The sequence below is a fragment of the Lutjanus erythropterus genome, chromosome 15, assembly GCF_056507025.1.
Source record: "Lutjanus erythropterus isolate fLutEry1 chromosome 15, fLutEry1.hap2, whole genome shotgun sequence".
NCBI classification, from domain to species: domain Eukaryota; kingdom Metazoa; phylum Chordata; class Actinopteri; order Lutjaniformes; family Lutjanidae; genus Lutjanus; species Lutjanus erythropterus.
In genome coordinates this window covers 18,216,485-18,234,490 of record NC_139331.1, presented here as the reverse complement: position 1 = coordinate 18,234,490, position 18,006 = coordinate 18,216,485, and the positions used below count along the sequence as shown (strand labels likewise).

The 18,006-nt window shown below is 38.7% G+C and overlaps 1 protein-coding gene across 1 annotated transcript in view; it reads right to left on the bottom strand.

Annotated features, from left to right (window-relative positions):
- snx17 (sorting nexin 17) overlaps positions 1 to 18,006 on the bottom strand; it is a 36,943-nt gene that overhangs the window by 11,165 nt on the left and 7,772 nt on the right. Inside the window, exons 2-7 of the mRNA XM_084737334.1 lie at positions 17,438 to 17,512; positions 13,583 to 13,700; positions 11,150 to 11,214; positions 8,034 to 8,144; positions 5,488 to 5,578; positions 2,285 to 2,372 (exon numbers count right to left, since the gene is read on the bottom strand). Coding sequence (XP_084593460.1) covers positions 2,285 to 2,372; positions 5,488 to 5,578; positions 8,034 to 8,144; positions 11,150 to 11,214; positions 13,583 to 13,700; positions 17,438 to 17,512 — 548 coding nt within the window. The remainder of the gene's footprint in view (positions 1 to 2,284; positions 2,373 to 5,487; positions 5,579 to 8,033; positions 8,145 to 11,149; positions 11,215 to 13,582; positions 13,701 to 17,437; positions 17,513 to 18,006) is intronic.

The following is an 18,006-nucleotide window of genomic DNA, read 5'->3' as shown; positions in this document are numbered from 1 at the left end:
AAGAAAGTAAACATCCTGTGTACCTCAGTCAGCGGGAGGCAGGGTGACGAAGGAACAGACACACGAGGAAGTAGAAAAATGTTATGTTGAAGAGGGGAACGGTTGCTAACTTCATTTTTTTTCAAGGCATAGCGTTTGTTTGGGTGGGTTAGGGTTTCATACTTTTTTTGTGACATGCAGCCCTTGATGACAAATTCTAACTTCCCTGCACAAGCAGTCCTGAACCTTGTTCCGTCTTATAAAAGGCAAAGTAATAGTTTCAAAAACTGCTTTCAAACATGATAAATGAACCAGAAGCAAAGGATTTTTCTGTAAAACCAAAGGAAATATTGTTCAAATACAACATGGGAGCTCTGCTGTTGGAGGCACAGTAAAGTATAAAGATGTGCTAATGGTTTCCATTTTAAAAAGAATGAGTTTTGTTTCATGTAGATGCACATACTTGAGCCACGTTTCCACCTGAAGTACCTACAACTGTTAGTATAAGGAACTACTTTTCAAAGAATTAAACTGTTACTTCAGCCCGTTCTTGTCTGAATTTCCACCACAGAAATCAGGCAAATTACACATAATTTTTCCACATATTTATTCAACAAAGGGCTGGACTTTGCCGTCTCTCTGTTGATGCAAGCCCCACCCCCAAAGGTCTTGTACTTTTAAGCACTGCCCCCATTTAGGGGATCAAATAATGCCCATGGAACCTAATTTAGAGCCTGGCCCTTGCTGTGGAAATGCAAGGTTCCTTGTCCCTGGGCAAAGTTCCTACAGTGGAAATGCAGCTTTGGTATGTAAAAACAAAAGAGAACCACCCCACCCTCCTCCCTCCAACTAACCCCCAATAAAGTTTCAGTCTGTGGGGAAACACTGAGCATCCACACAATCCAATACTACAGTCCTCAAGTCATACAGCTTTTGTGAATCTTCTAATGATCAAATTTTGTTGAGAGATTATGATTTAGATATGGTGATTCAATTTTTTAAATTATTGAGGCTCATTTCTCTTCAAGCTTTAAACTGTCAAGTCAGTCTTCTGTCAAGTCTTCTAACATAACATCTTATTTGGAAACAAAAGCTGTTTATCAATGATCATTGGAGAGACGTTTAAATATAATGAAAATATTCTGGCCATGCTTTAACTTACAAAGAGCAGCAGGAGGCATGCAGTGGGGATGAATGATACAACCTCTATATAATATAATTTATAGCAAGACAATTTATCATATTTACATATTTAGTTTTTCATCTCCTGGTTTCATCAGGTTCGTTAACATATAGTATGACCAATTTTGGACGATTGTTGGTTACTTCTTTCTTTTACAACTTCTGGTTGTTGAATTTACCTTTGTCAAAAATGGGGCTTTTTGACCAAAAACCTTGATATCAATATTTCAACAATTTTGTAGGGATGACTACTGGCGCTTTCACAAAATATTAACACAATGAGATATTTGATTAATTATCATCAATAATGTGAATATAATGATTCAGTGGGTAAACGCAAATAATAGAAGAGATAGAACAGACTGAAAATTTCATCCCTTTACTGTAATGTAGCCTTTAAAAGCAGGAGAAGACTTCACTCATGTCACAATATAGTATATCTGTAATCTATGGCGATATCTAGTTTAATATAAGGATATCAATATAATATCGATATATTACTCGGCCCTATTGTGATACTGTGTTTTCCTCTCCATCACATTTCCTGAAGTTTTCCCAAAGCTTTACACCAATGCTTTTTTGTGGTAAAAAAAAAGACAGAAAAAACAAAATAAAGGAAATACATCTCATCTATGACAGTTCACCCACCAGCTTGAAATTATTAAACACCTTTTTCTCTAAACTTCTGCTTTTCTGGAGTTACTGCTCCCTGCCTTTGTAGGGTAGTATTGTCCTTGGCAAAAGGAATTGTAAAACAGATGAGTCAGGTCTCTTTTCCAAATTAACTGCCACTTTGTGGAAGATGGTGAAGTCTGATAAGCAGCCCATGGTTAGGCTAACCGCTGCTCTGACACATTAAGAACAAGTGCTTCACTGCAGATAAGGAACGAAAGGAGAAACACCCAGAATGCAAAAAAGAGAACAGAGGGCTTTACGGCATTACAGCAGATGTAGTTTATGTACTGCTTAGCAAAACACAAATATCTGACCTTCTTCTTTACAGGACTGACATGAATACTCTGGCCAATGACTCATAAGTATAATTACATGTGGGGGAGAGCACTTTACTTTGGGAAGGGCGTGATGAAATTCAAAAGTCATGTTGTGAGCAGGTGGTGGGTACCTTTTCCGTAGGAGTATGTGAAATTCAGAGCTCCGCAAGCTGGTAATGGATACATAAGGCAGCTCAAACTCCTGCAGCTTCCGCACAACTGAGGGAGAAAAACACAGACAGTGAGAGCTCCAGTTAAATCCCAAGGACATTTGGATAATGATGGTGACAACAAACAACCAGGGAGGGATGGGAGAACTCCATATGGACAGGTCCCAGCAGGGTAAAACTTCTTTTGTGTGTGTGTGTGTGTGTGTGTGTGCAAGTATTCAAATGTGAGAAGATAATGGGCTCTACGAGTGTGTGTGCATGCGTTTGTCCCTAATCTGCAGCTGTTTCACTGCGGCCCGTTCCCTCAGGAGAGTGAATGAGATCTCAGGTGTTTGCTGACGCTGGGTTTCTAGGCATCAATAAACATGCGCAACATGACAAATCCGACGGCTGAACAGCGCTTCAGTTCACCGTTAGGTTTGTCAAAGTGTTTTTACTTCTTTATGGACAGAGATGCTGTGTGTAGGAAGCAGAAACACATGCTGCTTACTTTACTTTGATGTTGGAAATCTCAGCAGGAATAAAAGAAAAAAAAACAGATACAAACTGAAGGCTTAAAATGTTTTGGAAAATTCTTAGGCGAACTAAATCTTCAGTGGGAAACAGGAAAAAAGAATAAATAAACATAAAATGTGGATAAGAAGACCAGCACTGCCATTTAAAATCCTATACTGGTTATTCTTGACATGTCTTTGCATATTTTACAGCTTCTATTGATTAAATGCAGACTTTTGGGTAACCTAATGCCTGTCAGATGAGAACTGAATTCTTCGAGCTATCCTGTTATGTCAATACTCCCACCAGTTTTGTTTGATCCGAGGCCTGCTGTGCCGGATTTATTCTAGTAGTCGAGTCTTATTTAACACATGGGCCCTTCTCTTTCATACCGCTCAGATTTTTTTTCAGTTTTTAATGGTGCCAAGAATATACAACATGCCTGTAATATTTACAGATTCCTCCAAGTTCACCTGGCACCATTTTCAGCCTGGAATGGATTTGGCGTGAGGAGTGGGGGAGCATTTGGCAGGTGGAAGACGGGAGAAGCAAACCTTTGGGACTGACGGGGGATTTGACCCGACAGGGCTGTGATGAAATGGAAAAAAAGGGATTGGAAAATTGAAATGTCTTGATGTGGAAAGCTTTCTAGCTGTGCCACTGTGGTATTCCTTGAGACAGCAAATGTAGATGCAAATATTTCTTCTGTGAGATATAGAAGCATCTGCTGAGATATTCGCTTGTTTGTTGGCTACTACACTTCAATAACATGTTTTCTAAGAAACTTAAAACAACAAACAGAGCTTGAAAGCGCTTAAAATGAATGGTTTCCTAAATTGGTGGGCGCTGATCAGAAAAAAAAAAACCAGCAAGCTGTTTGGTAGGATAAGTCAGGAAAGTGAGGAACAAGCTCAAAGTTATGGTAAAATATGGCAAAATGAAATGCAATGCCAGAAACTAACAGCACTCAAAGAGTTAGTGGGCATTTATATACATTTAAATGGTTAACATAGCTAACTGACATGCAACCATGCAGGATTCACTTTTGAGACCATGTGTTTATGGTAATGTGACCTATATATTACACACACCTGCACACATCTGTGCACTGTACAGATTCACTGTACAGTTCTCATAATAATACAAGACAATACAGGGCGTATGGTTAGTGCACACTTACACTAATAACCACAGAGAAAATATTACCAGGCATCTAGTTTTGTTCAGTGTTTAGTTAAGATATTAGTTATGTTTCTATTAATTTTTCATATTAGTATTGTATCAAAGTTTAAAATTCTGGTACTGTGACAATATTATTATTTATAGGCCATGAATCTATTTTATGTCATGTTTCCCCCGTATATTGACTTTTAAAACTTTACTTATTAACCGTAGTGGCACAGGGTTGAGGGAAATAAGAAAATTAACAAAATGTTAAGCACATGCACAAACCTGCTGCAGAAATGCCCTGGCCTACAAATGTTGTTCTCCAAATGTAAGAAAACGTGTTTATTTGGTACAGATCCCAACAAATGTCACATCATCAAAATTGTGACGCAAAAATGCTTAAAAAATCACATCTGTCAAAATAATGACAATATGGTTGAATTTTTTTCCCACATATAAAATGTATTTAGGCAGGCAAAACAAATACATTGCCCTAACCCAATACTATGCCTGCATTTTTGTAAACATCTTCCATTTGCATATTGAAAGTGCAAGTGAATTTGGATAGTCTGTTGAAATAGTGATGAAACTCCTCGAAGACTTTCTGGAAAAAAATACTTCACTCATCAAAAGTCAGCCTGGGTGTGCCATTTTGCAGCCGACACAAATGTCAGATTTTAGAGCCATAACAGATACATTCTGAACCTGAAAACACTGCGCACATTTCTCTACACACCAGCCAACAAACACGCAAAGGCTGGCTCCGACTGACTAGAAACGTACTTGATGAGGTGCTCCAAAACTCAGAGATATAGTAGGAACTCAGATAGATGATACAAATCTCATGGGGTGAGGCAGTTCCTCTTTTTTAATTAAACTACAGTACATCTCCAAACAGCGAGACAGATTAACTGAGCTGCTGAACTGTTGGCAGAGCCAACTCTGTATGCTGCTTTGCTCGGAATTTAGAGTAAAAAGAAAACTAGTATCAAAAGCATGACATTACAATACATTATTCCCTTTGGTTATTCAAAGGTTTTCTTCAATGCAACACAACAAACATCATAGCTTTTAATTCCAAGTTCTCTTTGTGAATCTGTTTTTCAGAATATTTTGTTCCCTAAGCTCAGTGTGTGTTTGTCTTCTGAGAAAAGTCCTTGTCTGACCTGATAAAGTAGTTTAAATTTACATTATTTTATCAAAGCACTAAGAGTGCTGCAGATTTAGTTGTCCTCAAACAAGACTGGTTATCTGATGGTTTCCAGCTGCGGTGTCAAAAAACACAGCTTTTAAGATGCAGAAATTTCTGAAATTACATTCCAGAGTGACCCTAAATAACCAGCAGTAATGAATTATGGATTTCTTTCTCTTTCCCATTTCCATAAACCAATAATTAATTATATAAATGGGACATTATTATACATAACACGTTCTATTAGTAATGACAAGGAAATATGAGATGTTTTTATTCCTCTGATTTCTTTAGGAAACTGGAGACTTACATGTTAAACCTCCATCCACACCCTCACGGACAAGGAAGAGACTGAAATAACCAACAAGGTCGTCTGGAAGGTCAAGCTTTGTTGCGACGGCCTGCACAAAGATGAGAAACAGAGATTTTCATCAATAAATTCAATTAACTGATCCCTTGATCTGATTTTATGTTTTTCAGTGAGCGGAATTAAGATAAAACTGTTTGAAGACAGATAAGACGAAAAACAGCTCAGTATGAGGAGGAAAAATGGAAAAGGGGGGGAAAGGGGGGATTTTTATTACTGAAGATTGAAATATGCAGTAGATCAAAATCTGGGATGTAACCACAATCACACTTCAACATCCCTAATATTCAACCAACTCTCAGGTAACAGAATAATGTGTTATAGACTCAAAAACAGGATCACTATTGACTTCTTTAGGTTTAAGAGGAAGAATGGGCTTTTTTTGTAATCTCACATGCTTTATTTAAACTCCATTTTAAAACAATGAACCACAAAAATGACTGACTTTCTTTGGTTTTTGGTATTCTGATTTTGAGTTTGTATTGTTAGCCACGAAGAATGAAATGCATGCAAGCGGCTACACCGATAATAACCTTGGCTGTTGTGATTGCAAAATAATTAAACCTCCTTTCCAAGATATGCACAAAGCATTATTGTTACATTATCACACAGAACAACAGCTTACGTGATAAAAATCAGTGTTAGCTAATATGTATTTGGTACCATTTCTTCTTATCCTGCTTTTTAACTCCTGCAAATTAAATGCAAAAGAAACACTAATTCTACAAATGTGAATGCAACTCTTGTCAAGCAAACACACACAGTTGGAAACTCTGTTGTGACTGAAATATATTCTGCTGTGCTCTGAGATCTACTGTGGTGACCAGAGGTTAACTGTGGTTAAACTTTCATAAGAGCACTTTAACAGCACTCTAACAAGCTTGATTTACAGCCAAGAGTGCCAAAGAACATTGTGATGAAACATCAGCATGTTTACTGTGGTGAGTTATTGTAGAGTGTGTGGTTATGGTCAACGTCAGCAGAAAACCAGGTGGATGCACTAAAAGGTTTCTGCGCTACCTGACCCATAAAATACATACATGTTGAAATTGTCTGTTTTTGTGTATTTCTTTTGTTATCCCATGTTAATAGCTGATTTTGTTATTTTGTTCTGAGTGCTCTGACATAAAGTTAAAGTTAGGATTATCTGTGTGAGGTTTTTACTCATCATTAACTATAGTAGATAGTGGTCGACATGCCCCCAGTTTGGAGAAGCAGCAGGAGGACTGGTGTAGCTAATCAATGTACTGCTGTGGACAGGGTCAGCAGCAAAATCTATTTTAGCCACCCACAAAAGCCAAGGCAGAAAAAATATATCAATATTAACATTTTCTGACTGAAAACCACCGTTATATTAGCCAAATATCGCAATCTCCCAGCCAACCAGACTCCATTGGAAAAATCAGTCATTTTACCATGCAGACACAAGACTTGTTGATGTACTGCTGCCTCAGTTAGTTAGTTTGTTTGTGTTCTTGTGTGAGTTCTGTGAATCCAAACTAACCACCACAGTCACACAATAACACAAACTAACTAACTGATCAAGGCAGCAGTAAACTAGAAACTGTACTATTTTTGCCAAAGGAGTCTGGTTGGTTTGGAGAGAGCTGTCTGATGGCATGGTGTTGCTGACCTTGTCCACAGCAGCTCATAGCTTAGCTTCCGTGCTGGTACTCCTCTCTGTTTCTCCAAACTGGGGGCAGGTCAGCCTCCATCTACTGTAAGTAATAAACTGACTATGGAAAAAAAAACTCCTGCAACAACACTTGAAATAATCCAAGCTATTCCTCAAGCTATTCCTTTAACCTGTCCAAGTTTTATTCTGCTTTCAGTTCTGGTGGGATTGTCAGGCAATATCAACACTTTGTTTAATGTGTTTTGTTTTCTTTCATCTGATTTTGTTTTGTGGTTTCTGATAACTTAGATCGACATAGCCTTGTCCTTTGATATTTGCTTTGGCGAAGAGGGTCTATATAAATAAATGTGACTTAATTTGATTTAGGAATGTGTGTGTTGAGTCTGCTAAATAGCCCTGCTTACAGAAGAGTCAACATCAACACTGCTTGCCTGGAGGTAAACCAAGGTGTCTGTCAGCACTGTAATGAGCAGCAGCTCATTACCTCTAGTACCTCTGGTTTAACATACACAAACACTGTGAAGGCTGATAACAAACCATAAAACACCTTAAATGGTGCTTACCTTATCAAGATTTCTGGCCACTTGTAGAGTTAAAGAGCTCTAAATAATATAATTCCCTGCTATAAACCTACTTTTATTACCTCTATACACTTAATAGGATTATTTATTATACCTACCATTACTCACTGGATTGAAACATTCAACCAACTTTTAGGAAGCAATTGAACACACTTACAAATGTTTAATTTGTATAACGTCTTATAATCAAATTGAATTATAAATCTCTACAAGTTGTATACTAGGTGGAGTGTTGGGTGAAAAATGGTGTGTCTTTGCAGTCTAGCACTTACATCAAGGACATCCTCTGTTTGATCTGAGGTCAAAATGTTGACTGTAACCTTCTGACCGTTAGAGAGGCAGATGTCTAGAGCAACTTCTTCTGTGGGAATCTGCTGTGTCTCCTGTGGGAAGGACACAAAACATAACACACTTTCCTTCAGCTTCAAGGGTATGCTACATATTTTCATTCCTGTCAGTTAAAAACAAAATCGCAGTCACACAGGCAGAAAAAAACATGCTACCCATAAATTTCTTATGCACTTTAATCAATAATTTTATATATACATACATCCACACACACACACACATATATATATATATATATATATATATATATGTGTGTGCATATATATATGTATAACAGACATGCTTCTATGACCAAAAGTTGTCAAGTTGTAGATTCATTCGTTCAGCACATGTAAAACAAGAAATGTAGCCTGGGAAGGTCAATTTAATTTAAGGAACACAATAAAAGTCCAGCTGAGATTTGAGTCTGAGGGAGAAGACACAAAAACAAACCGGCTATTTGAAGAGGATTATTTTTATGCCACAAACTAAATGAAGTCTTACTGTTAACTGGCACAAATGGATTAGGCGGACATGGAGGCAAAACAAAATAATGACTAGTATGTCAAAAACAAAACAGCAGTATGGAAACTCTTAACAAGAGCAGCAGCAAGATTAATGTTTACCCATCAACAATTACAACTTTTATATCCACAAACTTGTACTGTAGACCTTGGGGCAGGAGCCAACTTCATTATCGACCATTCTGTGATTATTTCCTTGATTAATTTATTAACTATCTATATAGATTAGGCCTACATAATTTGAGGAAAATCTGCAATGTTTGACAACAGTGCTCCATACTGGAATGATGATATACCTTGAAATAGTTAAATATTGAACTTCTTTCCTTTGGAAGTTGCCACAACTGTTGAGCACGTTACATAGTACCTGTGTTTATAAAATGTTATCTGCCCTGAATTATTCCAAATAGCTAAGTGCTGCTCTTTTGCCACCACGGTTTCCTCACCCTTATCTACTTCCTCAGTCATTGTGCTAGCTACCCTCTCAGTCACCACCAAGCTAACAGCAATTAATCTGAGGGTAGCTGGTGGCTAGCCGAGGTTTCTATCTGATTGGCCAAATGGTGTGAATGCATGGACCATGCATCCAAGACTGTATCTCATTGTTTGCATGTTGAGTATAAATGCATAGATGCATTATTTTTATTATTCATTGTGCTTCAGACAGTACTGCAATGTATTCATTGTGCAGGTTCATACTGCATTAATGATTAAAGTATGATTTATATGGCAATATATAAAATATAGTGTCAAAAAAGGTGAAAAATGTCCCAGTCCTAAAGTCCAAAGTGATGTCTTGTTTTGTCTGACCAACAGTCCAAAATCTACAAATATTCAGTTTACAATCATAAAAGAAATGCTTGCAGCTTCTCAAATGGGAATCCTTGCTGGTTTCCTTATTCTTCTAAGGTGTCAAATTGATTAATCACTGATCAAAACTGTTGAAGGTTCACTTTCTGTCATTCATCTAAGTCAATTAAATTTTGAGCATTTTAGCACTGAGACTCCCAAAGTGAAGGTTGCAGCCCCCTGTTGGGCCGTGAAGGTACTGTACGTGGACCGCAAGAGGTCATTAAAAATAAATAGTTTGGTTAGTCAGAGTTGAGATTAAGCATTTGGGTGGGCCGCAGAGGACCTTATATTTCAAATTGGGCCATGGCATTCTTAAGCTACCTTCAAACACAACACTGCCTGATCGATGGAGCGGTCTGTGGCGCTGCATGCAGAGGCTTCAGTGCCGGCTGGCTATCACTCATGCCGTGCAGCCAACCAGTGAGGGCTGTGGGCGGCATTCTGCTGAAGAGCCCAGAGTAGTGACTTCAGACAAAGTGGCGACTTAATAAGAGCCAAAGTAGCACATTTTTAAATAATCTTATTTTATTGGCTATCAGAGAAAAAAAACATCTGATACCAATAATTGTAAAAATGCTGAATATCAGCCGATAGTTTCGGTCAGGACAATAATTGGTCGACTCTGAATTAACATCTTCAATAACTGACTAATTGTTACAGCTCTACTTGTCTCATCTAGTCATTTGACTGCTCTCAGCACACGCAGACAAAAAGGAAAGTGTACTCATTAGCACTGCTGTGTTTGGGCTTCTGTTCATTCCTTAACTGAACACAGCAGACAATGGAACAAAAACCCACAAAATCAATGAATATGAAATAAGGCAAATAAACTCAACTGACAAAACCTATGAATATTTCAATAGTCTAAATAATATCTTCTGAGGTGATATTAAGAAGTATGAAATCTTAAACTGGATAGTCCCGGCTTCTCCTGTCCCCAGGCTGTCTCTTCTGCTATATCATCTCTTATGTTCCCTGTTCCCTCAGCAGGGGGTCTCCAAGCACATCCCCACGACTAAACGTGCAGATGAAATGACAACGCCGGGTGGCAACTCATCTCCTATTCTATTTACAGGCCTCCTGGCAACGCAGGTCACAGCTTGAATGATGACAAATCAAACCTCGCTACCTGGTCTGAATAAGTCATTGACATACCATCCATCTGAAACAGCCTTTTCTGCCAGGCAGCAACAACAGCACTGTCCACTTCAGCTAATATTTGTTTGCATTATTATTCTTGCAGAAAGAGCTTTTTGGCAAATCTGGTGGGATGAATCATTAGGCTCACTTTTCATGTTTTTTTTCTGATACAATAGTTCAGCAGGATCCAGCTCCCACACACAACGCAACTATGCTGTTGTTCAGTTTCACGTATGACGTAATCAATTCACACTTTTCTGCATGTGAGCCAAACCTAATCCAACACATCTGACCAACTACTTCACAAGCGGAGATGACACAACCCACTATGCCACAAACTGCGACAAACAGTAAGAATACAGCTACCTCACTCAGCCACACTGCCAAAAGTAAATTACTAGTTCAGAAATTACTGCATCAGCTTTTCGGTTCAAGGAGCACGCCCTACCTCCTCACAGGCCTGTTGACCATGTTGATGCAACAGAAAACAGCCTAATGCTACCTGCATTAGGCTGTTTCAGGTAGATTAAAAAGACTCCACCAACCTGTTGTGCTTTCCTTAAGAAGCTGTTGAACATCTCACTGGCTCCAAGCAAGGGATCCTGCCGCACTGAAAAAAAAATGAACAGGAGACAAATTAGAGAAACTAAAATGGCACATTAGTTACATTAGTTAAATAGTACTGCAATAATAATACTGTAGTTTTTACTTACTAGTAAAAGCAAGTATTATTCTAAAAAATTACTCAGGGTATGAGTTACTTTATAACTGCTGATGTTTAAATGCATAATATGCATGTTCTGCCACTAGGGGTGTCACTGTTGGGAAAGGAGTAAAGGAAGTACACAACTCAACAAATTATATAAAATTGGTCTAATATTTTTTACATTCAAAAATGTTGCATATTATAGCTTTAATGAAAGGGGTTTATGTTTCTCCAAATCTGTAATGCATCCTTAAAGGGACATGTCTCCCCAAGTGCTATTTAACGATCTAGATAGTTTGGTGTGAGTTGCTGAGTTTTGGAGATATCGCCCGTAGAGATGGCTGCCTTCCCTCAAATATAATGGAACTAAATGGCATTCAGCTTGTGTCGCTCAAAGCATGAAAAAAAGCACCACAAGCCCTGTGCCATCTGGTTCAATAACATTCGAAACAAGGCAAACATCTCGGCAGCCACTCTCTCAAAAACTCACACCAAAACCATCTGGTTGAATTAATAGCATTACAGATAAGAGGCAGAATATGTATTTTTGATTTGGGGGTGAACTGTCCCTTTAAGTATGAGTAAAATTACAGACTTGAAAAAAATACTCATAAAAGCACCCCAAAATGACTTAATTATAGTAATTTGAGTAGTTGTAATTTGTTACTTCCACCCCTGAGAATTAGTCATATCTCACTGGACGGAGCAGCGGAAGTCTTGATGAGATAAGTTTGGGTTTGAATTGATAACTCAGCAATTAGCTAACTGCCTGTGTCTACTGGATGTTAAGTAAACACAAATCTCCTCAGGTGCAACCCAATTCTTCATAATCTTCCTCTTATCACACAGTTTAATTTTGTTCCTGTGAAATGGGTTTGACCTTTCAAGACATTTGAAAAGGCAATTTAGCTTAGTGTGCAAAAGAACTGCACTTTATGAAGAAAGGCCAGTAAAAAAGAAATCATGAACTTGTCCTCTGGCATAGATGCAGTTTACTGTAAATTATTACAAACCAGCTTCATCATGTTGGTAAATAACAGATGAGATGAGTAATTCTCTTTTGCTTTTCTGTTGCGTCAGTGTTCAGTTGCAGAGCAGTGCATTTAATTATCTGCATGATAACTCTGTTTGACTACAATATGCCTTAGTGTGTGTGTGTCTGTCAGCCTGTCCACTACTGTCCTTTTACAAATTAGTCTAACCCTTTGACAAAATGTCAAAGTTTTGAGCCATCTGCGTCAGAGAAGATTCTGTTTGTGGCCGTTCATTTTCCATAACTATGTAAAAAGCCATGATGTAACCAAGTGAACTTGTAGCCAAGAACACCCTGTGTGCGTATGCTCCCAGACTATGAGCAAATACACACTCAAACAACGCTTCCTTGTTCTGCTGTAACTGCCAGTGCTTGAGAGGATTAAAACAAACCCTCTGCATTGCTGCCAGTTCCACTTATTCGTGTGTGTGTGTGTGTGTGTGTGTGTGTGTGTGTGTGTGTGTGTGTGTGTGCAGAAAGTTCACCCTCGACCTGAAATATGCTGAAAACTTCCCAAATCGGGACATGAAACTTGAATGGGGTTCTTGAACATGATTTAAGAGTTGCAAAAAGAAAGCTTTCACAACTGTCATGGGAAATGATTACTGGAGAAATAAATGGTGTGTCTCTACTGGTGTAAACAGGAGAAAAATAGGAATTATTTTTCACAGAATTCGGTTTTTAATTCAGAGAAAAGCTAAGTATATCTCCCTCGAGGTGACACATCATCGTGGGAGGATCCAAACCCATAAAACTTTGAAAAACCTTGACTGAAATCCTGACTAAGGGTTTATTTTTTTTTCATCAGGTGTGTCAGCACAACTCTGTCTTGTGAGGCTTTAGCCCAGTGTCCCTGCTCACTCTGTGCTCAAATCATCAGCTCTTTAGTGAAACACTTTTATGCTTTTATATGGCAGGAAGGGACCAGTCTATGGCTGGACTCCCCACAGACACCGAGCCAAGTCATTCTTGTGATTGTTGTGGAGAAGCAAACATTTCAAGGAAAATTGTGCTGCAAAGTCTAATCTTTTTCCTTTCAAAAACATAAAAAAAAAACACCCACTCCCATACTCAAAGGGGAAAAATAAATACGCTTTGTGCAATTCTGAGAAGAATGGCATCTAATTTGAAACCTGACAAAAACAACCACACTGTAGCTGGAATTTAAATTCAGACTGAAATGAGGTGAAATGCAATACAGGCCATCTGTAAAAAGTCCATTCAGCATGAATAACTTACCAGCCTGCATGTATTTCTCCAGCTGTTCTCGTCTCTGTTCGACCTCAGCAGGAGTCAGTGTGAAGATCTTCTTTGGAGGGAATGCAGGCACCACATTGCTGCCATATTCTTTCTTTATCTGTTGGTACAAAACACAAATTGTTAAGGTGCAGCTGCTGGAGAGCAGGCCATACAATCTCTATTTCTCTTCTTTTGACAATGAAAAAGAGAAATCTGTAATATATTTATTGTAATAAATCATAAAATGACAATGATATGCCACTAGAGTTTAAGAAGACATGCAAAGATGAAACAATGACAACAATGCTACAGCTGCGGTGTCCTTTGAAATTTCTATTCCAGCTCATAACTTGCATAATTGTTTGCCTGTTTCACATTAATTAGAGTTCAAATGTCTGTTTACGAGATGTAAAGGTTTCAGAAGGCGTAGATGTTTATAACACTGAACTCCAACTCCAGAGTGTGTATTTTCGGAGACGTGGGCTTTTGTTTTTCTGAATGATGGGCTTAACTTTACACTGACAGACAACTGAAAGTTATAAACAGCTGATCAAGTGTAGGACTTGTTAACGCTTCTTTTTATTAATTTACATTGGTGTATTCATATTGTGCTCCTGCAGTGTTCCTGAAGTCTGTCTGAATCTGGGGATGAGGGGGCAGGGGGAAACTACTCACTTTGATCATAGATTGTACATTAAATAGATGGATTTCAACCTATTTAATATACCTTCAGTGGCTCCAGCTTGCTATTTGGACTGCAGTACTCATTTTTGGACGTGTAGTTGTTACATATTGCACCTTTAAGAGAATTTAAGAGTCAGATGGCTTAGTTCACTTTTTAATCACATTTAGAACATCTGTGAAACCAGATATATAAGATCATAAGATTAAACCCATTACCTTCAGCACAGAGTAGCAGTCTCTTAAATTAAAGAGTTGTGGATTCATTTCTCTGAGAGGTACATTCATGCTGTTCAAGATGAATCACAGGTTTATTTTAAGCCCTGTTTCAACGACTAGTGGAGTTTCCGTGCAGCACACACACACGCAGACACATCTGGAGCCCTGAATGTCTAGTCATTCCAAGTTTACTTTGTCTTCCAGCTTCTTGACTCATTTCTTCCCATTTTCTATCATCCGAGGGCTGCTAGCTTTGAACCGTGGAAGTCTTAAACTGGGCCCTCACAGAGCTAAACCTCACCCATCAAATTTGCTTTTAATTTTAACCTGTATGTTGCTGCAGGCAAGAGCCATACGTCACATTAATCATTAGAAATCCCCTGACACATTTTTTTCCTCATTATAAAACACTCAGGTCCTGCACATATGGCATGATGAAGGTTGGCCCCAGTGGGTGCTTGAAGAAGAGAGCTGATTTTCACCTCAACACACTGCCCTTTTGGTATTTTCAGTACGTCAGAGGCAGCACTGGTTAGACATACAAATCAGCTCTCAGAGTGCCACACACACACACACACACACGCACGCATGCATGCACCCACGTGCACACATACACACACACACACACACACAGGTTACAGATGCATCGGAGTCAAACTAAGCTTCTTTTTTAGCAAAGCCGGCCCTATTTTCACTGTCGGCTTTAAACAGGCTCTGGATCTAGCAGAAGTGTGACCTTGCTACAAGTCTTTATCAAAGACAAAACGAGAGAAACAATTAACATTCAAATTTTCTCTGCAATAAGTGAGTAAAGTGTGCGCACCCGCAATCACCGGATTGTTTTGGGGTCGTGCATACGCCACAGGAAGCCCTGTGGGGTTGGCTCTTAAAGATTCAAGTGTGTCTACCCCACACCCTGTTGCCAAGCAACGGCAACTGTCAGACTGGATAACACAGACTTGAGGATGGAGATAGCAAAGTTTGGCCCTTGCTTGCTTATTTATTAATGTGTGAAAAAACAGGAGAATGGACACTTGTAAGGCTGTTATATGCAGTGACGTACTTTTTATAGCACAAAGAGCTTGCAGGTAGAAATCCAGCAAATAAATCCATCCCTAACAGACAATGCCTCTACCTCTGCAACAACATTTGTTTCCAATAAATGTATGTTCAACATCCCCTCCAATTAAATAAGTGTTTATCTTGTTTATGCTGGCTTGCATCTGTGCAAAGTTTGTCACTGGAGACGTGTTTTCACATTCCTCTACTGAAGGGGGAGATTATGTAGGCATCTTTATGTATCTTTATCTGTATATTTAGGTATCTTTATGTAGGCAACAAAACCTGAAACCTACAGCACAGATCAGACTTGTCAGTACAGAAAGCAAGAGTTAGCATTTGTTGTGTCAGCCACTGCCAGTTACAAGCTAAGGGTGTCACTCTCCAAACCCATGAATCTATTTGACTTTCGATTCCATGGTCACACTTCGATTTGATATTTTGATTTAACATAATTTCTGTAGCACTGATGGTTATGCCATTGTTAGACTATCAAGTTTTGATTTGCAAAGATCAACAGATCATTGACTTAGTTTTTTTTGCCCCGACAACAGTTATTACAATTTCAAATTCTTTTGTCAGAAGATCTATATGGTAGATCTGCAGTGATCACCTATTAAATTAATTGCTAAATATTCTGGTAGTCAAATTATGGGTTTGAGTATTTTTTTTCTCTGAATTCAGCTTCTCAAATGAGAATATTTCCTGGTGTCTTTACTCATTTCTGACAGTAAACTGAAATCTTTCAGCTTGAGCAAAACAGTAATTTTTTCACCATTTTCTGACATTTTATAGACCAAACAACTATTGATTAGTCCAGAAAATAACTGACAGACAATGAAAATAATCATCAGCTGCAGCCCTACTATATCGTATCAAGTGTGATTTAACACCCTGTAAGCTACGCTGCGTCATCATTGAAGAGTAGTTTTTATCTCTAGACACAAACAGACATGCAAGTAGGCAAGGCTAGAGAGGGAAAAAAACAAGCTGATTGCAATTCTGCCTTTGATACCGATAACTGAAAAAGAGGGCTCACTTTGATTAATTTTCAATTTAATATTGAAATTATGACACCCCCACTTAGTACTATGATACAACTGCATTTTGGTGCACGACAGATGCCTCATCTGAGTGTGGGTCTGACTCAGGCTCAAACATATATGGCTGGATCTCTCTGATGTTTCCTCTATCGCTAATGCTAGCTATCTTGATGCCCTCCTCAGGGACAGCCTGACACAAGTGTGAGGCTATTTTGCCATTTTTTTAAGCTTTTTATGTGGGAAAATCATGTTAAACACCATAGTAATCATTGCAGGGTAGTTTTTGCAAACTTTAAAATAAATTCATCTGGAGGGGAACTTCAAGTACTTTAACAAGTTTATTTTCACCCACAGCACTACAGGAAAACAAGTAGGTGCTGAATACACTAATTGCCTAATAACAGCTCCGGCAAATAGCTGTGGCTCTGTGTAAAGCTTCACTGAGGCAGAGACCAAAAATGTCTTAAGACCAGGCAACTCAACACTTTCCAACAACATTTCTTTTTCAGATTAAGTTCCTTTTCCCAGCAGGTGAAGTGAAAGAAAGGCCAAGAACATTCCTTCCATGTCACCCACCCCCCTCCAACCTCCTCCACAATGCTGCCTATTTACATGCAATAGTTTGAACTCTGGGTGGAATAACAGCGCAACACTTCAAGCTTGTGATTCAAAGTGATGGGAGGCTGGTGTATCGACTGATTGACACAAAGACGAGCAAAAAGGTCACACAGGGTGGGATATGGTGGCATTTAAACAGCTGTCAGTGTGCCGCGCATGCAGACCAGTCATTTGTGGTCCAGAACACACTGACAGCAATGGGTATACTGTGATAGAGGAACTTAGAGGAACTTACCTGTTCATGGAGGCCAAGAAGTTGACTGTAGCGTACCCGACAGTGCAGCACACCATTGACATGGATGTTGTAAGCCTGTGGGAAAGAGTGGGGACTAATTAAAATGTGAGGGGAAGTCTGTGTTAAGGTTTGACATTGTGCAGAAGCTTGTATCAATTTGTCTGAAAAAGTTGCAGGTGACAATGAAAATGTCTAAATAAAAGAATGAAATACATAAGAATATTTAGAAGGAAATGTAGACAAATATAAACAACCTTCGAAGACAAGGTTAATTGAAGTAATTAATTAAAGTATTTTTCAATGCATCAGTCCAAAGCAGGTGCCTGTTCAATGCAGTGAAGCAATAGCAGTTAACATCCTGTACCTTGAACACGAGTTTCACTATTGATTTCCCTCAAAACAACCTCCATCTCCATCCATCTCATCTCATGTCAGCACTGAGTGTTTCCTCGCTCTTTGTTTTCATTAGGAGGACCAAACACATGAAGTGTGAACTGGATTCAATCAAATCCCCCCGACTTCCAAAGGGGAATCTAGAACTTGCTGCACATTTTCCAATCAAACCAGCT